The sequence below is a fragment of the Monodon monoceros genome, unplaced genomic scaffold (assembly GCF_005190385.1).
Source record: "Monodon monoceros isolate NGI ecotype Baffin Bay Population unplaced genomic scaffold, NGI_Narwhal_1 Super_Scaffold_22, whole genome shotgun sequence".
In the NCBI taxonomy this organism is placed as follows: Eukaryota; Metazoa; Chordata; class Mammalia; order Artiodactyla; family Monodontidae; genus Monodon; species Monodon monoceros.
The window spans coordinates 100,367,063-100,393,934 of NW_021703779.1; the positions used below are offsets into that span (position 1 = coordinate 100,367,063).

Genomic DNA, 26,872 nt, shown 5'->3' on the forward strand with positions numbered 1-26,872 from the left:
CCTGTGTTCACTGATTAGAAGATTAACATTAATTTTTTAAATTACTTTATTTATTTTGGCCACGTCTCCATGAGGCTTGCAGGGTATTAATTCCCTGACCAGGGATTGAACCCAGACCCTCAGCAGTGAAAGTGTGGAGTCTTAACCACCGGACTGCCAGGGAATTCACGATATTAATTAATATTATTTAGATGGCAGTGCTTCCTAAGTTGATCTACAGATTCAATGCAATCTCTATCAAAATTCCAGCTGATTTATTTGTAGAAATTGACAAGCTGACTCAAACATTCATAAGGAATTCATAAGGAATTGCAGGAGATCCAGGATATCCAAAACAATAGGAGGGCTCACACTTCCTGTTTTCAAAACTTTCTACAAAACAACAGTAATCGAGACCTTGTGGTACTGGCATAAAAATAGATATATAGATAAATGGAATAGAACTGAGAGTCCAGAAACAAGCCCATCTGTCTATGGTCAACTGATACTTTTACAAGACTGCCAAGAACATTCAATGGTCTTTTCAACAAATGGTGCTAGGTCACTTGATAGCCACAAGCCAAAGAATGAAACCAAACCCTTATCTCATGCCATATACAAAAATTAACTCAAATTGTATCAAAAACCTAAATGTAAGAGCTCAAACTATAAAACTCTTGGAAACATAGGGGTAAGTCTCTATGACTTCAGATTTATTTATCAGATTTATGTATTCTCAGATGTGATGCCAAAAGTATGAATAACAAAAGAAAAATGGTTAAATTGTACTTCATCAAAATTAAAACCTTTTGTGCTTCAAAGAATACCAACAAGAAAGTAAAAAGACATCCCACAGATTGGGAGACAATATTTGCAAATTATGTATCTGATATGGGCCTGGTATCCAGAATATATAAAGAACTCTTACAACTGAACAACCCAAAGTCAAAGAAACCAATTAAAAAATGGGTAAAGGACTTGAATAGACATTTCTCCAAAGATGACATACAGATGGCTAACAAGCACATGTAAAGATGGTCGTCATTAGGGAAGTACAAATCCAAGCCATGATGAGATACCACTTCACAGCTACAAGGATTGCTATTAAAAAAAAAAAAAAAAGGAATTAAGTGCTGGTGATGTGGAGAAATTGGAGCCCTCTTACATTGCTGGCAGAATATAAAATGGCACAGCTGCTGTGGAAAACAGTTTGCCAGTTCTTCAAAAAGTTAAAGATAGCATTACCAGGGACTTCCCTGGTGGCACAGTGGCTAAGAATCCGCCTGCCAATGCAGGGGACACGGGTTCAATCCCTCATCTGGGAGGATCCCCCATACTGCGGAGCAACTAAGCCTGTGCGCCACAACTACTGAGCCTGTGCTCTAGAGCCCGTGAGACACAACTACTGAGCCCACGCGCCTAGAGCCCGTGCTCCGCAACAAGAGAAGCCACCGCAATGAGAAGCCCGTGCACTGCAATGAAGAGTAGCCCTTGCTCACCACAAGTAGAGAAAGCCTGTGCACAGCAAGGAAGAAACAACGCGGCCAAAAAAAAAAAAAAAAAGATAGCATTACCATATGACCCAGCAATTCTACTCCTAGGTGAATACTCAAAAGAATTGAAAAACAGGCACTCAGAGATATGTACACATTTTCAGAGTAGCCCTATTCACAATTGCCAAAAGGTGGAAAATAAAAAATGTCCATCAACAGATGAATGGATAATAAATTTGGTATATACATACAATGGAATATTATTCAGCCTCAAAAAGGAAGTTCTGATACATACTACAATGTGAATGAACCTTGAAAACATTATGTTAAGTGAAAGCCAGACACAAAAGACTACATATTATATGATTCTATTTATATGAAGTATCTAGAATAGCTAAATCCACAGAAACGGAATGCATATTGGCGGTTGCCAGGAGATGCTGGGAGGAGAGAATGAGGAGCATTTGCTTAATGGGTATGAGGCTTTCTTCCGGGGTGATGAAAATGTTTTGGAATTATATAGAGGTAATGTCACCAAACTGTTCCTTTTAAACCGGTTAACTTCTTGTTATGTGAATTTCACTTCAGTTAAAAAAAATGTTTTAAAAAAGGTTAAACAGTTACCATATGACTTAGCATTTCCACTTCTAGGTATCTCCCCAAGAGAAATGAAGATGCACATCCACACAGAAACGTGTGTACATGAATGTATCATTACTCATAATAGCCAAAATGTGGAAACAACCCAAAGTCCATCAACTGATGAATGGATAAACAAAATATAGTATAACCATAAAATGGAATATTATTCAGCCCCCTTAAGGAATGTATTGATATACTGTACAACATGGATGAACGTTGAGAGCACGCTCAGTGAAAGCAGGCAGTCACAAAAGGCCACATATTATATGATTCCATTGATATGAAATGTCCAGAAGAGGCAAATATGTAGAGACAGGAGATTACTGGTTGCCTGGGGGGATGGAGAGTGACTGCTAATGGGTATGCTTTTCTTTCTATTTTTTTTTATTAGCAAACTTTTTTAAATTTTAAAAAATTAAAAAAAATTTTATTGGAGTATAGTTGATTTACAATGTTGTGTTAGTTTCAGGTGTAGGGTATTGCTTTTCTTTTTGAAGTATTGAAAATTTTCTGAAATTAGATAGTGGTGATGGCTGCACAACCTTGGTGAATATACAAAAAGCCACTCAAATGCATATTTTAAAATGGTGAATTATATGATATGTGAATTATATCTCAATAAAGCTGTTACAAAGAAGAGTACATGGGAGAGAAACAAAAGACATTAAGTATACATTATTCTTGGTTGGGCGAGAGGGAAGGAGAGATAAATAGCTAAAGAGGAAGATCAATGGAAAAAAAGCAAGGGAGTGATTACCATAAAAATCAGCGTAGTGGTTACCTGTGTGTGTCATCTGGAGAATCTGGATAATGTGATGGGCTTCTTGAGTGTTGTCAGTTTTGTATTTCTTGACCTGGGTGGTGGTTATGCAAGGGGTTCCTATGTAACTACTTGTTATACTGCAAAGTTATGTTTTATGCACTTTTCTCTATGTGCCTCTCTCCATCTCACTAAGTGGTACCACTTTCCACCTGGTTGCTCAGGTCAAAAATCTTAGAGTCACCTTGACTCTTCTATCTTACACCTCATATCTAACCTGTCAAGACAACTTGTCAGTTTTACCTTCAAACTACATTCAGAATCTGACCCCTTCTCACCACCACCTGGCTTGAGGCACTTACCATCTCTCACCTGGACAACCTTTTTTTTTTTTTTTTCTGGCTGCGTTGGGTCTTCATTGCTCTGTGCTGCCTTTCTCTAGTTGTGGCGAGCAGGGGCTACTCTTCGTTGCAGTGCGCAGGATTCTCGTTGCAGTGGCTTCTCTTGTTGTAGAGCACAGGCTCTAGGCGCACGGGCTTCGGTAGTTGCAGCATGCTGGCTCAGTAGTTGTGGCTCGTGGGCTCTAGCACGCAGGCTCAGTAGTTGTGGTGCACAGGCTTAGTTGCTCCGCGGCATGTGGGATCTTCCCGGACCCGGGCTCGAACCCACGTCCCCTGCATTGGCAGGCAGATTCTTATCCACTGCGCCACCAGCAAAGTCCCAACAGCAGTAGCCTTCTAACTGATCTCTGTGCTTCATCCCTTGACCCTCCTGCCCCGGTTTATTTTCTACATAGCAACCAGTTTCTTTTTTTTCTCCTTTGATCTGAAGGTGTTTCTTAATGAGATAGAATCACATACAATGAAATGCACATACATGTACAGTCCACTGAGTTTGGACAAATGTAGACACCTGTGTAACAAACACCCCAGTTAAGATATAAAACATTTCCATTATCCCCCATAAGTTCCAGAAGGATCCTTTTTAAAGCCAGTGTTAGATCACGTTAGTCCTCTGCTCAGAACCTCTCAGTGACCCTCCATGTCACTGAGAATAAAAACTCAAGTTCGTACAATGGCTCATAAGGCTGTACACAGTCTGCCCTCGCCCCCCCCCCCATTACCTTTCTTATCTAATCTTAGAGTTCTTTCCTCTTCCTTCAGTCTACTCTGTACGGGCTCCCAAAACAGATAATTACATTTCTTCCTCACTGTTCCTAGGACACGTCAGGCACTTTCCTGCCTCAGGGCCTTTGCACTTGGTGTTCTGTCTGGAATGCTCTTCTCCCAGATATCTGCTTCATTTAGGTCTCTGCTCAAATGTCACCTTATCAGAAGAGGCCCTCCCTGACCACCCTATATAAAATAACATGCCCCCCCACCCTGCACTCTCATCCCCTTACCTTGCTTCATTGTTCTTCATAGCACTTAGCTCAATCTATTATATATTATGCACGTATAATTCTGTTAGTCTCCCTCATGTAAGTTCTAGAGTGCAGGGACTTGAATGCTTTTGCTTTGGCTGTATCTCCAGTGCTTAACTCAATGCCTGGCATATAGTGGGTGCTCAAAAACTATTTATTAAATGAATGTCCACAGCCTCCGGTCTAGTCCAGTCTGCCATCATATTGCCTGGACTAGTGCACGAGCCTCCTAACTGATCTCCCTGGCTTGTGTCCAGTCTCCACGATCCATTTCCCACACTGCAGAATTATCTTTTTAAAATTCAGATCTGATCATCTCACTTTCTTTCTTAAAACCCTTTGATGGCGTCCCTTTGCCCTTCTGATAAAGTCCAGAGTCCTTAATATGACTTGCAATGTGGCTGACTTGGCCCTGACTACCATCTGTCTTTTGCCTCCAGCATCCTGGTCTGCTTCGAGTTCTTAGCTGAAGCCAGTCTCTCACTTCAGGTCCTTGGTGTATACTAACCCTCTGACTGTGATACTCTTCCTACCACCCCCCTTTCAGGTCTCAATTTGAGGGTCATCTCCTAGGGGAGCCTCCTCTGAGCTCTCAGACTAGGTTAGTGCCTTCAGAGTCCAGCTGCAACTCATCTCTGCTGGCATGCTTTCTTTCCCCCCCCCCCCCCCCCATTTATTTTTTGCCACGCCACAAGGCTTGCGGGATCTCAGTTCCCCAGTTCGGGACTGAACTCGGGCCACGACAGTGGAAGCCCGGAGTCTTAACCACTAGGCCACTAGGGAACTCCCTCCATGTTTAATTTTTTTTTTAATTTGTAGGAATAACTATTTAGTTTTCACCTATGAAGTTGCACCATTTAATTAAAGGTGATAAAAATATTTCTTTTAAAAACTTTAATCATAAACTTTGTAAACATGAAAAATACCTTGAGTACACCACTGATTTTTGCTAGTCATTGTCCTGTTTCTTTCCATGACACTTTTTAGAACACTGTCTTCCTTTGCGTTCCACCTCAGTGTAAGCTTCTCTTTCTCCATCTGCCTCTACAACTTCCTCTTTCCTGTTCTGCTGTTTTTTTGTCTCATCTCTTAAATGATGTTTTCTGTGTGATGCTTTCTTTAGCCCTTTTCCCACTAGGCTTCTCATGTATCCCCACTGTACTTAATACATTCTGTTAAAGAACGTTATCACATTATATCAAGTGAGTTTGATTCTGAACTCTCCCAAAGTCTGGGATTGGCTTAATCCTGAGAGATCAACTCACTGCACTTTTGTTCTTGTACTCATCACACCTGCACTGTTTGATGTCCAGCTCCATGAGGTAAGGGGCTATGTCTATCTTGTTTGCTAATATCCCGTATGCCAGGCATGGTGCCTGACGGAGTTGCTCAAAGAATATCTTTAAATGGACTAATGAATATGAATATAGAAACTCTAACCCACAATTTATTCTTACATCTGTTTCCTGGGATCAGCCCAAATTCTAGTCAGATCAAGAAAAATTTACTAGTCATTTTCCCTAACTGGCCTCCCTGCCTTCCATCTCCCTGCCATCTATCCGATAGCCTGCAACCACAGTAACATTAAAAAAAAAAAAGTCTGATTGTGTTCCCTTCCCCAAGTCTCTATCTCGTCATTACCAACAGAATATAGTCATATAGTCAAAGCTCCTCAGCTTGGGTTCAAGGCTTTGGCCCTGATCCCCTTTTTCAAACCTCTGTGGGTTTATTTATTAAGTGCTTATTATATGCCAAGCACTGGCCTGGTCACTGAGGAGTTCACAAACTATTTGGGAACACAAGTACATAGATTAACTTTAATAGGGCATGATCAGCTCTATTACAGGGTCTGAGAGAACACAGTTTCAGACAATAGATTATAAAATGTTAGATTTTTGCCCTCTGCAGGTTCACAAGTTCAGTGTAGAACTGCATGTCCAATACGGTGGCTACCAGCCACATTTCAAGTGCTGAACAGCCACACGAAGCTAGTGTAGTGGCTGTCATACTGGACCACGGAGCATAGGCCATTTCAGTCATCCATGGCAGGGGGTTACCTAAAGGTGCTTTAAGGAGAGCAAGGAGCATCTCCCATACGCACAGGCTGTGGGGCTCTAGCTACCAGTCTCCCGACCCAATTCTCCCACTCCCACTGCTGCCCTCAAACCCCAACAGACACACCTTGGCTGGGGTGTATTTTGTTTTGTTTTTTGCGGTACGTGGGCCTCTCACTGCTGTGGCCTCTCCCGTTGCGGAGCACAGGCTCCGGACGCGCAGGCTCAGCGGCCATGGCTCACGGGCCCAGCCGCTCCGCGGCATGTGGGATCTTCCCCGACCGGGGCACGAACCCACGTCCCCTGCATCGGCAGGCGGACTCTCAACCACTGTGCCACCAGGGAAGCCCGGCTGGGGTGTATTTTGAAGTAGTACGCGCTCCCAAGACGGATAATGTATGAAAGTACTTTTGTAAATTATTAAGTGATGCAAAAATGTGATATAATAAATAGGTCCAGTTCTTGCTTTCATCACAGCTTTGGTCACTTCAAGCAAATTCTAGCTCTTTTCTCGAACTTCTCCCATCCCCCAAATTTATGCCAAAGGGTTTTGAAAAGTATCTGTTACACACAGGCAGCATTTATACCAGGTAAAAATCCAGATTATACCTACCTTGGTGCTTTTACAAGCCATCCATCCAGCACCCTACTTCACCACCCGCCTTTTACTCTCACTTTCCCTAGAAAGGAAGGACACAGATTAAGATTTCCAAAACAAAAAAACATTTATTTTGAGATTTGAGAATAATGGGAAAATTAAGTAATGGGAATTGGACCCTCATCGGGGTCTTCTGGGAAATCGGAAGCACCATCCTCTTCTGGAGCTCTGTGCTTCTCCAGTTTAGCAATCAATTCTTTCGCTGGATTGAAGACGCCATTGGTCTGCTGGTCACAGACATAGCAGCGCGGGGTGGTGCGGAAATGCTGCAGCGCACAGCTCTCGCAGAAATAATGCCTGCACTTGGTGACAACTGGGTTTTGGAAGGTCTGGCGACAGATGAAACACTTGAATGGTATTTCCTCCTCATCGCTTCCCACTTCATAGTTTTCATCCTCATAGACACCATAGCGACCCTCATCAAGCTCACGTTCGATCTGCCACCCATGCTTGTAATCTGAACGGTCATGGAGGAATTTGCAGCTGTCTCCGAAGCCGCAAAAGCCAGTCTCCTTGTAGTCCTTACAAATGTCGGGCTGGTAATCCCAGCGCACGGTGGCACGCAGATGCTCGGGAGCTCGGATGGGGCCCTTCCTCACCATCCCGGAGGAAGCATTGCCCATAGACGTATCCTTAGGCTTCATGTATTTCTGATAATTATTGATTCCCCGATAGATCTTGTCATCTTCCTTGCCCTTCAGCTCCTCCTGGATCTTCTGGCTGCGCTCAAAGATGGCTTGCGCGTCACGTTCCTTCTCTGTGTCTAGTTCGTAGACAGCAGTCGCCCCCATATCTTCTGGCCCCACGGGTTTCGCCGAGCGAGTGGACTTATAGACCACGCCGAGGCTCTCGGGCTCGTTCTCCCCCTCCCCCTCCCCGCTACTCAGGTCGCCGTAAGCCGCATTCTGTTTACCACTGCCACGGGTTTTCTGTATCATCGGATTGTGGGTCGCCCGCTTCTTTTCCGGGCGGATCACAGTGTTGCCTTCGTCACTGCTGCTGCTGTCTCCGGACTCTCGTTTGTAGACCGGGCGCTTTCTGCGGCCTGCAGCCCCTTTTCGCACAGGCTTTTTGAAAAAAAAGGTGCACACCTGGTCTGTCGTCTTTCCTGGAGAAAGTTGCTCTGCCATTTTAAGAGTTTCGAGCTACGAAACGGCTGTGGCCTGCTGGGTGGCGCGGAGCTGCTTCACGTCACTGCACGTCTTGCACTTGACCGCGAGTCGGTGCAAAATCCGCTGCGGAAAGATGACTGTGGGAGCAAGAGTGTGCGAGAGCGCAGGCGCGCGCCACTCTTGGGCCCTGCCGCGCTCCGTAGCTTCCTCCGCGTACATGACTCCGCCCCGCTCGTTCGCTGCCGCGGAAGTTACGGGAAAGGGTTTGAAGCCGGGTCACCTTTAAGGAGCTTGGAAGGAAGTGTTTGGCCTTGGTAACGGTGTCGCGATGTGGTTCGAGATTCTCCCCGGGATCGCCGTCATGGCCGTGTGCTTATTCATCCCGGGAATGGCCACTGCACGCATCCACAGGTTCACTAACGGGAGCAAGGTAAGGCGGCTTCACCGGCCCGGCGGCTGACTCCACCGGCTGGCGTTACGAAATGGGCGGTGGGGTCGGGAACCCATTAGGACCCGGAGCCTCTCTCCGAGATGGGAAATACCGAGATCGGCCCTTTTTCTTTTTATTGCCTAAAAGCAGAGGCTTGCGGAACGAAGCCGACGGGAACCGTATTCTACTTTAGCAAGAAACAGCTGGCTGGTAGGTGAAGCGTGGGCAGGAGGGCGGAGTAGAGTTTTGGGGGCTGGAAAGACAGGAGATTGAAAGAGGTAGGTCCAAACTGCTAGGCAGAGGAGAGAGGCGTCGATTAGTGTTGGCCCCACTCCCTCTGACCTCTGGTCTCCTTTCTTGCTGGATTTTGATTTTAATTTCTCGCATCCATATCTTGGTATCTTCATGTTTTTCACTTTTTTCTAGCCTTCGTTTTGTTTTTGGCTGCGCCGCGCGGCTTTCGGGATCTCAGTTCCCCGACCAGGGGTTGAACCCCGCTCGGGCAGTGAAAGTGCCCAGTCCGAACCACTGGACCGCCAGGAAATTCCCCTTAATTAGGTTTCTTTTACCTTGACATTTTTTTATTCTCCCACTTTCTCTTGCAAGCCTTTAGGAACTTAGGTCATGCTCCTGTTTTTCACATTAGGATTTGTGATTTTCCTCTCTAATTAGTCCTTCACATTATCTCAGAGTATAAATGTACTTACTTTCTGGTTTTGTGATTGTCTTTCACTTGTGATCTACCACTGTCGTTTCTTCTCACTAGGGTCCCCAAAGGGAACAAGTAGTCATGACTTTAAAAAAAAAAAGAAAGGAGGAAAGAAAAAAAATGATGCTGGTTAAAATAGAAAGTGTAAGAACTCATGGTTACCATCTTAGCTCTAAAGTTTAGTGGTCCGATTTTATTTAGGATTCTGGTCTTATATTGTTAATTTGGTTTTTATATCAGTGATTCCATTTTTCTGGAATGTCACTTATAAATATCCCTCTATTGGGTCACTCATCTTTATAAACTACAATAACAATTTCTTTTAATTGTAGGAAAAAAGGGTTGCCCATTATTCATATCAGTGGAAGTTGATGGAAAGAGATAGGCGCATCTCTGGAGTTAATCGTTACTATGTGTCAAAGGTAAGATGGCTCTGACGCTAGCCCATCTGTCAGGGTTGAGGTGCATTCTGGTTAATGTTTTGCCAAAGGTCTTACAGCAGACTGGGAAATGCAAGCTAAAATAGCAGTCTTTTACATATTTAATGATCCTTTGCATTTCTTATTATGTGGATCATCTGCCTATATCCTTTCTTGTTCTGTTGTCTTTTTCTTTTTGATTTATAGGGCTTCTTATATATATATTACAGATATTAATCTTTTGTCTCTTTTATATGTGGCAAATATTTTTCTCAGTCTGCTGTCTTTTTTACTTTATGGTGGCTTTCATCAGATAGTTTTTTTTTTTTAACGTCTTTATTGGAGTATAATTGCTTACAATGGTGTGTTAGTTTCTGCTTTATAACAAAGTGAATCAGTTATACATATACATATGTTCCCATGTCTCTTCCCTCTTGCGTCTCCCTCCCTCCCACCCTCCCTATCCCACCCCTCTAGGTGGTCACAAAGCACCGAGCTGATCAGATAGTTTTTAATCTTGATGTTCAGTTTATCATATTTTTATCGTTCTGGATTTTGGGTTTTATATCTTGTTTACAAATGACTTTTGTACCCAAGATTCTAAAAATATATTTCTACAGTTTCTCCAAATACCATTAAAGTCTTTTTTACATTTAGTGCTCTGACCTGTCTACAGGTCATTTTGGGGTATAATGTGAAGCAAGGATTTAACTTTAGTTTTCTCCAAGAAACAGCCAGTTGTCACAGTTATCTACATATGGAAAAGTCCATTTTTTATTTGAAATACCACTCTAGTAAACTAAACTTCCATATACACATGGGTCTGTTTCATGAATGCACTCTTCTATACTCCATTGGTTTGCCAGTTCCTGCACCAGTACATTAAAGAATTACTATAATTTTTTATTTGATTGAATCATATGAAACTGCTGTTTTTGTGGGTCAGAAATGGCCAAGCAGGGCTTCCCTGGTGGCACAGTGGTTGGGAGTCCGCCTGCCGATGCGGGGTCGCGGGTTCGTGCCCCGGTCGGGGAGGATCCCACGTGCCGCGGAGCAGCTGGGCCCGTGGGCCGTGGCCGCTGGGCCTGCGCGTTGGAGCCCGTGCTCTGCAATGGGAGGGGCCACAGGGGTGAGAGGCCCGCGTACCGCAAACAAACAAACAAACAAACAAAACAAACAAACAAAAATGGCCAAGCAGTAGCATTTTCATATGGTTCAACTTAATAGTATGTTCTTATATATTGTAGGAGTTCATCCTCATTATTCTTGTAAAAATTTTACTATTTTATACTTTCTCCTTGCTGATTTACCCTTCACAGCAAATCTAGGTAAATATTAATTCCATTTTATAGATGAGAAAACAGAAGGTCAGAGTGATTAAATTATAGTATAAGGACTCAACCTATGTGATCTGCCTCTCAGTATAGTGCTATTTGAGAATCTCATCTGATGAACATGATGATAGATATCTGCTCATCTAGAGTGGTATTTCTCAAAGTATGGTTCAAGAATAACCAAAAAAAGGGGGAGTGGGGGAGGAATTCCTTGGCTGGCCAGTGGTTAGGACTCTGAGCTTCCACTGCAAGGGGCAGGGACACGGGGCACGGGTTCGATCCCTGGTTAGGGAACTCAGATCCTGCAAGCCGCACAGCCAAAAAAAAAAGAAAAAAAAAAGTATGCCATCAGGATCACCTGGCATGTGAGATGAAATACAGATTCCTAGGACCCTGACTGGACCAAATGAATTAGGATTTTTACAAGGTGGCTCCTAGGACTATGCAATTTTAATTTCTCTCAAGGTGATTCTTCCTTCAATTGAAACAGAATACGTGGAATGTGTTATTTTAACACCTGGAAGAAATGTCATCACTGATTACTCTTTTACTTTGTTGTTTCTGAAGTATTTGGTTGTGAACTGAGTAAGATAGAGTGGTCTTCTGAATAGTGTCATGCTCACAGGGCAAGAGTTCTGGAGTTGGGGGTCCCTGAACTTGAATTCTGGCTCTACTGCTTCCTTACTGACTTAAACAAGGGACTTTAAACCTTTCTGAGCCTCCATTTTTTTCACCTGTAAAAAAGTAGAATGGGGCTAATAATATCTTTCTTGATGTTGGCTGTTATTTTATAAAATGGATTTACCTTACTGTCCTCTGACGCTGAGGGTGCTTTGTAGAAGGATCCAGGTGGTAAATAGTTGCTTTACTTTAGTCTTGATTGCAAGTGGAAGGGGGGGGTTGTCTTTTCATATAAAGTGGTATGTTTGCTACTGTCAGAAAATGAAAATTAGGAGTCATTATAGGTTATAGGAATCATTGTTGGTTATAGTACATGTACATCTTTGACAGGAACAGAATTCTCACATCTTCCTTTTTAAACTGTTTTTCAGGGTTTGGAGAACATTGATTAAGGAAGCATTTTTCTGATTGATGAAAAATAACTCAGTTATGCTTGTCTACCCCTGCTAGAAGGATATGCAGTGTATTGTGTAGCATGCAGTGTATTTTGTAGTGTGTAATAAAAATAAAACAAAAAAGTAAAATCAGAGGTTTTCTTTACTTTTTAGAATGGTACTACACAAGATCAAGCAGTCTACCCAATGTAGCTTTATCACTTTAAAAAAACTAAAGGCAACTGAGGCTTGTAAAATTAGAGACATAATGTACACCAAGTGCCGATCACTGTGCCTGGTGCCTAATGTGTCACAAATGGTAGTTCCTGCTATTGTAATGTTACTGAAAACCATTGTTTCTTCAGAGATTGCTAGGAGAATACAGAAAAAGTAGTACTTTGTTTTTTTTCAAGTTCCTTTTCTGGGTGAATCCTATGTGCTTAAAATTCCAGACCGCACCTTCAACTTTCATGCACTCTGTATCCAGCACATAGTATTCACTTAAGTGTTGATTTTTATTTTAGATTGCTGTGTAGAGCAGAAACAACAGTGATTATGTTTATTAAAATGAGTGTACCGACCATTTGAAATAAAGAATTGCATGTTCAGATAATATGAAGATCTGAAAGGGTGTAACTACTGTGAAGATGGTGATACTCCATGTGTACAGATCAACACCCCAGGTGACCACAGGACCTCTGGGTGAGAAAACTAAGTTATTTGTCATCCCCATCTTTTATTTAGTTTAACATTTGATCTGCTGGTGACCTTAAACACACCTGCACTGTATAGTTTCCATTGACCTCATCTTACAGGACAGGGCTTACAGAGGAAGGAGGCGGCAGTCCCACTTAGAGGAATACTGTATATTGTGCCACCCTGTGATGATGAAACTGTTTAAGGAAAGCTGTGGTCATGGTTACAAATTTAATACAACCTCTAGTCTTTATTTAGTGCTACACAGGGCTCATTTTGCTGACTGTTATGAGAACTATCTCTGGAAAGGAAGAGAGAGGGCAGGTAGTACAGATAGGAATACAGGAGACTTACTGACAACATTACTAAATTTGTCACTAAATCTATTGATTTTTAGGTCTGTTCTCTGTCCACTGTACCTCTAGGCAGGGCTCATCCACTAGAGGATTCATCCTTAGATGAATGTCAGGGCTGTACAGCGAGGGGCTACAAAGTGACAGAAAATCAGTTGGTCAGGTTTAGCGTTAGCGTCCGAATTCTTCACTCCCTTTTTTGTGGCACTTGCTATGAAATTTAGCCTTATTTTTATACTCCACTGCCAGGGAGTAAACCAGATTAAAATGCACACTTTGAAGCTAGAAGACTATAGTGGTGCATTGTAGCCTGCATTTCTCTTGATTTTTTGAAAGTGCAGTTAGCCAGAAGGGTTTTCTTACAGCAGCTATGACAGATGTGGTCTGGCTACTGACCTCGGGTCCATTGGTCACCTGCTTTTAAGGCCAGTTGAAAGGATGCTTGGTAAACGATGCCATTCATTTGGTTTTATTTTTTATTTATGTTTATTGAAGTATAGTTGATGTACAGTATTATATAAGTTTCAGGTATACAACAAAGTCACAATTTTTAAAGGTTACACTCCATTTATAGTTATTATAAGATATTGGCTATATTCCCTGTCCTGTACAATATATCCTTGTAGCTAATTTTATACATATGGCTTTATTCTTTAACTTTTAAAACAGATACTGTATTCACATAGCTCAAAAATCCAACAATATAAGGTATTCAGTGAAAAGACTTGTTCCAGTCCCCTGCCCAGCACCTGCCCCACTGTCACACTACCCCAAAGGGTCTCTATGCATGTAGAAATACAAACACGTGTTCTTCTGTCTTCTGTGATGGTAACATTTGATACACAGTTTACCTTTATGTCACTTGTTTGGAAGAATGGTTCTTGTTCGAAATTATATCTGTCAGGCTGCCATCATTATTTCTAGGGTCAAATGAAATGGTCAGTAGGAAAAGAGTTTGAAAAAGTTTGGAGGAAGCCATACACATTCAGAAGGGGGTTGGAAGAGGATGGCCCTGCCCTTTGGGAAACACTTTTAAGTGAAATATTTATGAAAAAAAAAGACAACGCTCTAGAATCAGCAATTCCAACTTATAAGGACCCTTAGACATCTAGTCCAAATTCTGATTCCTCAGATGAGGAAACAAAGGTTCAGCGATGGGAAGCCATCACCTGGCTAGCTAGTAGCAGACCAGGGACTAGAATCTTGGTGTCTAGACTCCCAACCTAGTGTACTTTTAACTGTTCTTTGTGGCTCACTTCAATAAACACTGCTGAGTGAATGCCACATGCCAGGTACTGTGCCCCAGATTTGAATAAGACAGCCTCGCCCTTCTGGAGCTCAGTCTGGAGGACTGCAAGGCAGTTACAGGATGGGGTGGTGAGTGCTATGACAGGGGTCTGCAGAAGGTGCTGTGGGAGCACACAGCTGGGATCTGACCCAACCTTCAGATGGAGGGAAGGGAGAGGGCTTCAGGTAAGTTCCAGGTGATGCCCACACCAAGCGAAGTCTTCAAGGTTGGGGAGCATTTACGAGATAAGCAACTGAGGCGAGAAAGCAGCGCGAGTGTGAGGACACAAACTAGCGTGGCTGTGTGGGAAAGAGCCGCAAGTATTGTGCAGAACTAGAGCAAAGAGTGAGGCAGGAAGGAGAGGGAAGAGGGAGCAGAGAGGCTGGCAGGGCCCAGAACACCAAGGGCCTGGCCCGTCTCCCTTGGGTGTCAGACTTTGTCCAGGGCAGCTGGAAGCCTCTGGGGGCGGCAAGCAGGAGAGTGAGGTGAGGACGTGCATCCATCTGCCGGGCTGCTCTGCAGAGCACGCACTTAAAGACGTGCTTCACTTTTGCCAAGTTTGGAGACGTTTTCACCGTCACGTGGGGAGTCGGGTGAGGTGCTACTGACATCTAGTGGGTAGAGCCTACAGTGCAGGGGCCAGCCCCTCCCAGGACAGTTTTAGGGAGCCCGACGTCAACACTGCTGAGATCGAGAAACTCTGAAAGCAGCAGGGTCTCCATCAAGCAACACGCCAGGAAGTGTTATTTTTTTTTGGCACGGCTTGCGGGATCTTAGTTCCCCGACCAGGGATCAAACCCGTGCCCCGTGCAGTGGAAGCTCGGAGTCTTAACCACTGGACCGCCAGGGAAGTCCTGAAATGTTGCTGTTTTTTTTTTTTTTTTTTTTTTAAATTCCTACTTATTCAGGTCAGGAGTCTCTGGGAGTAATTCCCCTTTTCCTCTCGTTCCTCGTTCTTTGTTCGTTAGAGTTCAGATCCCAGATTCTCTCTCGGCTCATTTGTAAACCTGAACTTTATCCCATCCCTGGAGGCATTTGTTTTCCCATGGATGTATCCCAACTCACTGCGAGTGACGTGCTTCAAGTTGAGAAGACAAAGAACAAACCGTTTCTTTTCTGAAGGGCTGTGGAGACTCAGAACTTTGGGGGAATCAGCACATCAGGAGGCTCGCCGCCTTCAGCTGTGTGACCTCACGCAAGTCACTTCACTGCTCTGAGGCTCAGGTCTCCTCCTATTTTCCAAGGGAAGATAATACGCACTCTGCACACGTCCCTGGGTATCTGAGATAGTCAGGACATCATGTATGTGGAGTAGTTTGTAACTGGGCAGCCCTGTGCCTGTAGAGGGGATCACTGCTGGTGCTGCAAGCACCCCTGGAACAGCTGTCCAGTCCACTCCCAGGTCGCCCAAAGGCACTTACCTGAACGTGGTAGGAGGACCCTCAGGCCCTCTGCGGAACCAAGTGTAGGTGGCGGCAGCAGTCTTGGGTCCTCTCTTAGAATGAGTGGTCACACCTAGGGATTCGCAGGACACCACAACAAAGACAACAGACCACACTAACCTCCATAAGGACACGCATTGCTCTAAAGGTGTGTTCTGAGAGCAGAGAGGAAAATGCAGTTTCTTGCCACCGTGAGGACCAAGTGCCCGGTTACCCCTCTCGGCAGACGCGGCCTGCTCTGTTCTAGGAGAAGGTGGTGACCGGATGGGACTGAAGCTGGCCGTCCTCAACAGGGAGCCTTTGGATGGGAGGAGGGTAGAGAGTTAAACACCACTTGGTTTTCAAGATTTCATATCACCCTGATACTTTTGTGACCTGAGAACTCAAATGATTCTACTACACTTTTGTGACACATAAGACACACAGAACGGTTATCGAGGTTTTTCTTTCCCAAGTATGTCGATGCAGATTTTACGTATCTAAAGACACTGGCGTTCAGCTTCTTGGTTTGGGTCCCCGTGTGCTTGTGTAATGCTGCCTTCCTCCACCCCACCTCATCCACACACCCCTGACCCAATATTTCATCTCTGAGGTTTGCATACTCGGGAATATTCTTTTGGGATGTGCTCTTCCTTTGCTTCCCAGATGAAGCTGGAGTAGAGCCTGAGCTAGACCCTGAGGGGTTCAGAATGTTCTTATGACCTTCACATATGGGGCACTGTTGATAAAAGATGAGGAAATTTCTGTAAGGAATAAATCCAATGCTATGTTTGCATAATCTTTAATTGTTAAAGGTTTCTTTGGCCTATTTGTGTACCCTCTGTGTCTGATGCTGTTGGGCATAATATACCTCTCCCACCCCCAAAGTCTCTTTAGCATTGCAGAGCCAAGTCACTGCTTTTGGGATTTCCACAAATCTTGATTGACGACTAAAGACCTAATTGTTCTTTTCAGGGCATTACTGAGAAAATGGCCTAGCAGATCTTACTTGTGTAAACCCATGTAACTGGTGCTTTACTAGTTTGAACACATTTTGTTTCATCTGTTCTGTTTCTTGGCAGGCGTCTTCCTAAGTTCCAGAAAACACGGAGAAACCAATTATGATATATGGGCTAGAGCGTAGTCAGGTAATAAAATTGACAAACAAGTATGCAATTTCAGTTATGACCCTAAAGGACTGTAATACCAAAGGCAATAGGAAAAAAGGGAAGACAATGGAAACACTGAGCATCACTGCCCCCAAGAAAACAAGAATCTTTCCCGTGTGTTTAGGAGTTTCTTTGGTATACCTGCCTGTCCCCGTGCGTGCCACCTACCGCACGGCTGGAGAGGGTCTCTTTCACTTAGCAGACAGATTTTTTTCTTTCTAGGTTTAATACCCTTTGTTTCTACAGGCCAGAAAACAGCACAGGCCCCCAGAAGCCCACTCCGGTCTCTCATCTCTAAGAGCCTGGTCTTTGGGGCAAGGTGGGTCAGGTCTCTAGGGCAACTCTGGAGTTTTCATCCAGTGTCTGTTGGGGGCAGCCCAGTGTGGTTATGACCGTGGAACAGAACATCAAGGCATCACCATCGAAAGTCCAGCCATCCGGGAACAGCTCTGCCACAGTACTTGTGTTCTGAGCATGGCACTGTTCAGTGAGGCACTCGCCCTATGGCAGACCTGCATATGCTCAAGCTGGAACGTTCTGAGTGGTCTTCATTGACATCATGACTGTCAGGGATCCACCCAACCTGGGACTGACTGGTACAGTACAGTACTCAGGCTGTGTGGCCTTTATGGATGGAGAATGGGCCTCAGTTTAGGAAAGGCCCTGGGCTCCTACCACCTCCTCTCCCTTCCCGGGACAGTCTGGTGGCCTTTTAGACTGGAAGTGAGGTCACTCTGCCACACACTTAGAACCTGCCCCAACCCGAGATACCTTGCTACATTTGACTCACTGGTTCTCTTTTCACGTGAGCACACCTTATCTTCCCAACTACATTGTAGGTGCACTGAGGGTGGGAACCTTGTCTCACTCAGCTTCACTTCACCTGTCCACTTTGCCTGCCACCTGTCCTGCCAACTGTCCACTTTGCAGTACTTAGAAGATATGTGCTGGCTGACTGGGCTCACCTGACAGGAGAACGTCAGCATTTAGCCCGAGCTTCATCGCTGAGAACTGACAGCCCTGCTGGACATAGGCAGGGAGGAGGAAAGGCGGGGTGGGACAGTAAGAAGATAAATAAGGGAAGGGGGTGACGGGGTGAGCATGAGGGTACAAGAGGAGGCGAGGGCAGGAACTGGGAGGGAACTGACATGACTGAAGGGCTACAGGTGGGAAAGAATAGAATCCAAGGCCCAAGGTGTGGCGTCCTTCCTCGTGCGCTGACGTCAATCGCCCCTGCCAGCACCCCCCAACTGCCCTCAATTCAGGAAGGAGCTGACAGCGACGGAAGCAACTCCTCGCTCTAGTGAGCACCGCATCCTGGGTACAAATTCGCCCCACTTCCCATATGTGGGGGGGGCAAGTGAGGCCCCTGCCCTCTCCCTCCCCTGGCAGAAGGAAGGAAGCCCGGGAGGCGGGCTCACACGTCTGACCCCGTCTGACCCCGTGTGTCGATGGTCTCCCTGAAGCAGACCAGGCATGCTCCGCGCACTCACCGGGCTGCCGTCAGGGTCTGGAAGGGCTTCGTGGCGGGTCTGGGTCCGTGGGGCACATCTTTGCACGCAGGCTCCACCTTCTTGCAGGAGCCAGGCTGGACCAGGCGCCGTGTGTGTTGGAGAGCGGCTGCCAAGGCTTATTTCCTGCTCCCGTCCTCGTGCCCCACCTGCGCCTCTCCGGGCTCTGTGCCGCTTCTCCACACTCAGCTGCGCCGGGAAGGAGGCACCGGAGGAGGGCATGCTTTGGAAGAACCTGTCCTCAGTGCTGCCTGAGAGTTCAAAAGCCCTCTCAACCTGGACAGCCTGGAGGCCAGAATTTGTCGCTTCAGTGAGCGGCCTGGCTGGGGGTAGGAGGTCAAGTTCTGGCCCACCCACTTGCAGCTCCTGCTTCAAAGAGGAGCCTTTCTAATCGTCTGGGAAATCTCTCCTGGCTCCCCCACGCAAACACTTTGTCTTCTAGGAGTTTCTCATCGCTGGCCTGCAAGTCTCTCTCCTCCGGGCAATTAAGAATCCCACTGCCCGCCCTTCCAGGCCAGGTCCTCACCCTGGGCCTCGCACCAATGGCCCCAGGGCTTCTTAGGAGAGGTCTTGCTGCCCCTGCCCACAAAAGCTTGGCATGCAGGAGGCTGGAGCTCTGCTGTTTTGGAACGCATCTACGTAGGGCCTAGTGTTTCCAGTTTCCCCTCTTTCCCCCAGGGAACCCAGGAGGAGGGCAGGGTGTGGACCAGGGCCTGCTATGGCACTAGAAGGTTCATGGCAGTTGGTCTGATGGACCTTGTGGGAGTCAGATCAGCAAACAGAACTGACACCAGTCCTTATCATCAGTCGTTTTCGTAGATCAGGAGCCTGTGGGCTCACCAAGGGCAGTGTCCACACGAGTCCTCCTCCTGCTTTGGCTGTTGGGCATCAAGCCTAAACAGTGAGAGCTCAAGACACACCCGCCCCTGTTATCCTAGGCACATTCTCCTAGCTTTGGGGAAGTGACCGGCTCTTTCTGACTGCTGTACTTTTTTTTTTTTTTTTTTTTTTTTTTTTTGCGGTACGCGGGCCTCTCACTGTTGTGGCCTCTCCCGTTGCGGAGCACAGCCTCCGGACGCGCAGGCTCAGCGGCCATGGCTCACGGGCCCTGCCGCTCCGCGGCATGTGGGATCCTCGCGGACCGGGGCACGAACCCGTGTCCCCTGCATCGGCTGGCGGACTCTCAACCACTGCGCCACCAGGGAAGCCCCTGCTGTACTTTTTGATTCTCCCCGTTATGGTTTGTCTCTTCATCGTCATGATTGTGGTACCTAATGGTTATTGGGCACTGTGGACAAAGAAAGTCGCCTGCCATTCTAGTAAACAAACAATGTTGCCCGCCATCAGGCCAGGGGCCACTGCAGCTGCACCCCCAGCCCAACACGGCGCGCCCTGAGGGGAATTCAGAAAGAGAAAACGGGATACTGGCTATAGACAGTTAAGATGCATATCTAAGGAATGATTTCAATGAGCCCAGACTCTGGCATATTCACATACAGAGAAAAGCACTAAAGTCATGAACTTGAGATGTTTTTTGTGATTAGCAATAATCGTTTGATGTTTGACAACATTTTTTTTTTCAGCAAAAACTCCTATATATCGTGGCTCCTCCCTTACCTCTTCGGAATGGTTCCTCAGAGCTCTCTGAGAGGCTGTCTCATGGGCTGTAGTCCTCAGTAAGGTCCCTGAATAAAACAGAACTTAAAACTTTTAGGTTGTGCTTTTCTCTTCTCCAGTCAACAGCACTTAGAGTGTGCCTGTCCTTGTTTTGAGCGCTCTGCATGAATCGCTTCCTTTCATCTTCTTATCAGCCTTATGAAGTGATGCCTATCAAGATCCCTATTGTACACGTGAAGCTCAGAGAGGTGAAACAACCCGCCTGAAGTCACAAAGCCAGTGCATGGCAGAGCTGGGGTTTGAAATCCTGTCTGTGATCAGAGTCTGAGTTCCTCCATCTAAGCCGCAGTACCTCCCACCCCAGTCCATCCCCAGTCCATCCCTACCTCACTACAACCATCTCAGCAGTCTCTGTGTGTGGGTCCTGTGTCTGTGTGTGTCTTCCACGCAGTGAGCTCAGCATTTCATCCTGGATAAAGAGGACACTTAGCAAAGCACTTTCCTTTCTTTATTGGGATTGAGACCAACTGTCTTATGGTAAGAAACCAACCACTCCATATATAAAGCACAGTGGTTAAGGGCAGGGGTTCTGAGGCTTAGGGCTTTCATGGATTAAGAGAATTAATAAAATAAAACTGGGTTCTAACACAGGGCCAGTGACTTTTGATTTCACCATTTAAAAGAACACTATTTATACTACTACTACTACTATTAATAGTACTACTAGAAATAATATCTAACCATTATAGAGAGAGGCTATGATGTACCAAGCACTGTCCTCAGTCTTTACGTGAATTATCTGATTTGATCCTCATAAAGAACCCTATTCCATAGGCACTGTTATCCCCGTTTTATAGACAAAGAAACTAAGAAACATTAAGTAAATTGTTCCTGGGTCTGTGCTGATAACCATTACAATATAAGCTCACCCTTGATTCATAAAAGACATCTTTGAAAAAAATCAAGCACACGAGACTCTAACCTCAGAATTTGGGGATAAATAAGTAAAAGCTCAGTGAAGTTGGACAGCTCTGGGTTTGAGTTTGGGGCAACTTATTTAATACTCTCTGTGCCTCTGTTCAGCTGTAATGAAAGCACTGACACCTACCTAATGGGGCTATTGTGAGGAGTAAATAAGCCCTTCCCACGGTGACTGGCACATAATAAGGACCCCCAGTACATACCAGCTGCAGGTTTACTATTCCTCCTGGCACAGCCCTGCGAGCCCATCTGCTGGGGAGAAGCTGGGTATGGACAGGACAGCTTGGTCCTGCTTTGCAGGTCAGATTGTTGCTGTGACTGACTGTCCCCCTCTCTCACTAACATAAGCAGTCAGACATTTGGGCTTTACTTCCCATTGGTTGAAATTGGTGTTGCCTTGGCAGCACGTGTAAACATTCTGGCTGGGAATCCTGGGGAAAAGCTGCCCAGAGACTTTCTGAGGCTTCCCGGGCTACTACTGTTCCAGACAAGGATCTGGTCACTCAGGTATCGAGGGTTATTAAGGGTGGGAGGGTTCCACAAAAAGGACCTGCAATTGTTCTCCCCATTCATTGCTCAGACCACAAACTTGGCCCTGGCCCTTCACACCCATTTTGCCCATCTGTCCTCTCATTAGGAAGGGAAGGGGAGAAAAAGAACTAAGAGAGGCAGGTTGGAGGGATGCTTTAGACTGGTGCCCACAGATGTGTGAGGGTAACATCTGAACTTTCCTGAGCCCTGCTCCCCCCTTTCCCTCTGCCACTGGAGCACAGGGCACCCTGGGTCCTTGCATAGACAAGGCCCCTACCTCATTTGCTAGGTGTCGAAGGGCACAGATTTGGCTTCCAGTCAATTTGTCAAGAAGCAGTTTGCTGAAAGCCAAGTCGCTGAATGGCCAAGTAGCCAAATGGGCCATTTTCTGAAGGCTCACGTTGCTGTATGGTTAACTCACCAAAGCCTACCGAATTTACCAATTTACCAAAAAACTATTGTCTAACTATAGAGTTTACGGCAAATTGCTTTGGCCAAATTGGCGTGGGCCTTGGGCTGGGGAGAGCTAGTTCTCTAGAGCTAAGGGCCTCCAGACACCCTTACCGCCACCCTTCGGGTCCTCCTCACTCTGGGATGGGCAGCCTGAGAAGATTCCACTTTCCTCCAGAGGATGACGCTGTCCACCAGTTGCAGCAACAGGGAACTGAGGCAGAGGCAAACGAGCTTAAAATGCTGACATGAAACCCAAATGAACACGAGTCAGTATTATTTCCAGAATGTTTAAAGGCTGTTCACACCATTTCTGGCCTGACGGCCAGGGGAACTGGGGTTGCTTTGTACAGCACTCACCACACCTTGGGACCCGTGATGTCCAGAAAGGGAACAAAGGGTGACCCTTCTTGAAAGAGGCTCGCAGAAAGAGAGTGAGCACATTCTGGATGGCAGACGGAAATGTGAGATCAGGGCCCCAGGACTCTTTGTGAACCTTGGAGGGAGGAGAGTGGGGTGATTAAGAGCACAGGCTGTGGAGCCGGATGGTCTGGTGTGAGCTTGGCTTCCTCATCTCACATGGTAACAGGAGTCCCTCTCTTTATGACTCAGGGCCCCAGCAGGAAATTGTTGGCATATAGAAAATAGGAGAGGTGGAGAAGTGTTAAGTAAAGGGAATATTTACAAAGGTGTGAGCAGAGGGTAGGGAAAGGAGGGGCTGGTAACAGTGGGGCCATGGGGTTGAGGGGAGAGGAAGGTTACCCTCACCAGACTGACAAGTTGTGAGCAAGCTGCCCCAGGACAGGTGGACACCTCCTCCACTCAGGCAGCCACAGGTGACCCTGGAGGCGGAGAACCCCGGTGAATACATGCCCGGAGCTCACTCTTCTCCCTTCAGCCAGAGGGCATGGGAGAGCCCACTGCTGCAGTCCCAGCAGGTCAGCGTTCCAGGGCAGAGAGCGGGGGAGGTGGGGAGAGTGGGCCTGGAAGGGCACAGGGAAGGTCTCCAGCCATGATCTCACAGCGCTGTGCTAAGAGCTAAATGGAACGAGGCCCATTAAACACCCCAAATTGGGAGTTGCTATTTTTACAAAAATAAATAGCTCCCCTGGGAGTGAGCGAGCCACTTTCACGCAGGGCCCACCATGCAGGGATTGCCTACAAGGGATTTATAACTGGCGCTAGAAGTGAGTGACTACTCCTCCGTGAGGAGACTTCAGTATAGCAGGGAAAGAAGGAATCCAAGACTCAAGGGAAAAAGATGGAAAACGTGCAAAGACTTCTAGCTCTGTGATGAACCCTTCACAGCCCTGATAACTCTAATTTCCACAGTCTCAACAAATGCTAAAAGCATTTGGAAAATTTTAGTTATCACTTATAGACATCTTACTAAAATAGGAGCAGACAAATGTTTTCTGAATAAATCTCAAGCCATGAGCCAGCATCATACTTACTGGCGTGACACCAGAAAGCACACACACTGAAGCCCGACGCAAAAGAAGCAGGCTCACCATCTCCACTTTCACTTCCATTTTTCTGTAAGTGTTACCCAAAGCTAACACATATATTGTAGGAAAAGAGATTAAAAAAAATGATAGTTTCCGGCGGATAATCGTATACCTGGAAAATCCAAGAGAAAAAAACCTGAAAAACGAACCTCTCCTATACTGTACTGCCTCTAATCATTTTGATACACTTTTTTAAAGAGTCGCGTGCCCTCAGTGGCCTAAAGCAGGGGTTGAAGTTCTAAGAAAGACTCAACTAGAAATCAATATTGTTAGAACTCTAAGGAAGTTAGGAATCATTCGGCTATGTCTTGCTGAAGTCTTCATGGTTATGAGAATTGGCAAATCCTTGGTTTTCGGGAATACGGACCTCAACACCGTTTCCTGTGTCTTATGATTCTTCAAGAGATAGTCTGTACTTAGACGAGAGTGTACACACGTGCGTGCGCGCGCACACACACACACACACATGCAAAAAGTAACTTTTTGAGTTTTTTTTCCAAGCCAAAAGAAAATGAATGTGACTAAAAATGTCAAATTTCAGAAGGAAGTAGATGTGGATAAAGGTCCCTACAAGCCAGATGATGGATACAGAAGACACTCAAAATGTAACTGAACTAGCTCTAGCTTTAGCCAAGAATGCCATCACTGCTGCTATCAAGTCCATGGAAGGTAGTAATCCTGTTGGGGTGCGTAAAGGATGGTCTCATTATGTAACAGCACACTAGGAGGCAACTAATAAACTCATACCTTGTTTGCAGAAGCCGAAAACCCCATCAAAAATATCGACTGGATCACACAGGGTGAATTCACAGAAGAAAGGGGCCGTAAACAAATTGAGGATTTCATTTCGGTAAGTCCGTTGACCACTCCAGCTCAGCACACAAAGGCGAAGAACAATTAAAAGGCTCCTGTTTGGGCTTCCCTGGTGGCGCAGTGGTTGAGAGTCCGCCTGCCGATGCAGGGGACACGGGTTCGTGCCCCGGTCTGGAAAGATCCCTCATGCCGCGGAGCGGTTGGGCACGTGAGCCATGGCCGCTGGGCCTGCGCGTCCGGAGCCTGTGCTCCGCAACGGGAGAGGCCACAACAGTGAGAGGCCCGCGTACCGCAAAAAAAAAAAAAAAAAAAAGGCTCCTGTTTGATGCAAAGTGGATGTCCTTCTAGGAAGCCTAAGCAATGATATCACAGGCGACCTGAATAAATAAAAACTGTCCTCATCTGGGTTGCAAAGTCAAGATGGGATAGTCTTTGAAGGTGAAAAGCCAATTGTATTTTCCAGTGTTTGTGTCTTCCTCACCGTACACTTCCCTAGGAAAATCGGATATTCTCAGCTAAGCAATTTCCCCATGCTGCTGCTCTAAATGGGGGCCTAGTGGCCTAAGGAGGGAGATGCCCCTCTAAAACAGGGGTTCTCCAGCCCCAGCTTTAGAGTTCTCATATTAACAGAGGGGATGCACACAGATCACGAGTCTTTTTGATTTAGCTTTGGAATGTATTCACTGTACAGTCAGATGCACATGCTCATGAATTTCTTTTCTTTTTCCTCCTGGTCCTGGCTCTGACCTATTTGTGTGGCTTATCCCAGCAGCTCTGGGGAGAAGGCCCTGGGTGGCTTTGCATAACTGGCGGGGTGGATGAAGAAGAATGGCCTGAAATCCCCACTCACTGTATTTCCTTAGAAGAGAAACCAGTTGAAATTGGTGGAGGCAAACTCCCCCAGCCTGGGAGAAGTCTCCAGCTGTCTCTGTTCCTCTGATCAGCCCATCCAAGCCTTCCACCCTAAGGGCACTTTCCCAGGCCCAGGAAGGCTTGGTCAGGTGGGAAGGAGGAAAAAGGTCAGGGGTTCCTGGCTCCACGCCCTCCATCCGTGATTGCGGCACGGCTCGCCCTTGCCATTGCAAGGGGTATCAAGAGCACAGTGAAGAGAAACGGTGCAAAGTACTAGTTACTCTTGGGCCTTCCTGCTCTGGAGCACATCTCCCATTTGGGTTGGGGCAAAAGTTCCTGCCTGCTGCACCCAAAGTCTGTGAATCAGACTGAAATTGGACACAGAACAAGCAGGAAAATGTTCCCCTGCAGATCCTACTGGTTCTGAGTAAAAGGCAAAGGTCAGTCCGGACAGTGGCCTATAGGGCCCGACATAATCTGAGTCTCCATCCCCACTTCCTCCCAACTGACTGCTCAGACTCCATCACCCACCACCTTCTCCCCATTCACCTTCCTCACTCCAGCCATACTTGCCTCCTTGCTGTTCAACTGCCAGGCATGCTCCCACCTCAGGGCCTTTGCACTTGCTGTTCCCTCTGCTGGAACCCTCTTGCCTGAGATCTACTCTCATGGTTCGCACTTTCCCTCTCTTCAGGTCTTTGTTAGGACGCCTTTTGCTCACTGAGGCATTTCCCGGCCACCTCATCTAAAATTGCACCCATCTCTCCTCTTATTTTTTTTTCCATTAGCACTTACCTCTACCTATGATATTAGATTTTATTTACGCTATTGCCTTTTTTCCATCACCAGACCACATGATCCATGAGGGCAGAGACTTTTGTTCATTGCTCTGTCCCCAGGCCTTAGAAAGGTCAGGTACGTAGAGGATGTTCTATAAATATGTGTTGAATACATGAACAGATTTATTCTCTCCATACCATTATTCTTCACAGATGAAAAGCTATCACAGATGAAAAGCTAAGTCAAGGGCTGTTGTGAGGACACAGAAAATTAGAAAGTAGAAGGTGATGGAAAAGGTAAAAGCTCTATATAACTCCTGACATAAAATCACCCTGTTCCCAGCCCCACTAATGCAGCAAGCCCTAGAAGTGAAGTCTATCATCTAAGTGCTAGGCATTTCTGATGGAGAACTTTCTCAAGCCTATTGCAGATTTCCCAGAGTCCACCATACACCAGGGGACAGCAAATTAGGAGTTACCATTTCCTGAGTGAGCACTGCTATGTGCCAAGCACCACTAAGCACTTCACATGCATCATCTCATTTAATCCTCACAACAAACCTGTGTATAGGTACCTCAGTGTACCCATTTTACAGATGATGAATCTTGAGGCTCAGAGAGGTTGGGCAATTTGTTCAAAGTCTTTCTTTCTTTTTCTTTTTTTTTTTTTGCGGTACGCGGGCCTCTCACTGTTGTGGCCTCTCCCGTTGCGGAGCCCAGGCTCCGGACGTGCAGGCTCAGCGGCCATGGCTCACGGGCCCTGCCGCTCCGCGGCATGTGGGATCTTCCCGGACCGGGGCACGAACCCGTGTCCCCTGCATTGGCAGGCGGACTC

General features: G+C 46.1%; 2 protein-coding genes across 3 annotated transcripts; one reads left to right on the forward strand and one right to left on the reverse strand.

Moving 5' to 3' along the window:
• Positions 1-7,051: 7,051 nt before the first annotated feature.
• On the reverse strand, positions 7,052-8,337 carry RNF113A (ring finger protein 113A). Its single transcript, XM_029241298.1, has one exon. It carries the CDS (start codon positions 8,137-8,139, stop codon positions 7,108-7,110), a length of 1,032 nt encoding a protein of 343 aa, XP_029097131.1. The 5' UTR covers positions 8,140-8,337; the 3' UTR covers positions 7,052-7,107.
• NDUFA1 (NADH:ubiquinone oxidoreductase subunit A1) lies at positions 8,338-12,223 on the forward strand. 2 transcript variants are annotated; one of them, XM_029241300.1, is made up of 4 exons: positions 8,338-8,551; positions 8,702-8,761; positions 9,593-9,682; positions 12,066-12,213. In XM_029241300.1, exons 1-4 carry the CDS (start codon positions 8,450-8,452, stop codon positions 12,084-12,086), a joined length of 273 nt encoding a protein of 90 aa, XP_029097133.1. In that variant the 5' UTR covers positions 8,338-8,449; the 3' UTR covers positions 12,087-12,213. The 2 variants fall into 2 exon arrangements, with proteins under 2 accessions (XP_029097133.1, XP_029097134.1); XM_029241301.1 differs by lacking the exon at positions 8,702-8,761 and having other exon boundaries at positions 8,339-8,551; positions 12,066-12,223.
• The last annotated feature ends 14,649 nt before the right edge of the window (positions 12,224-26,872 follow it).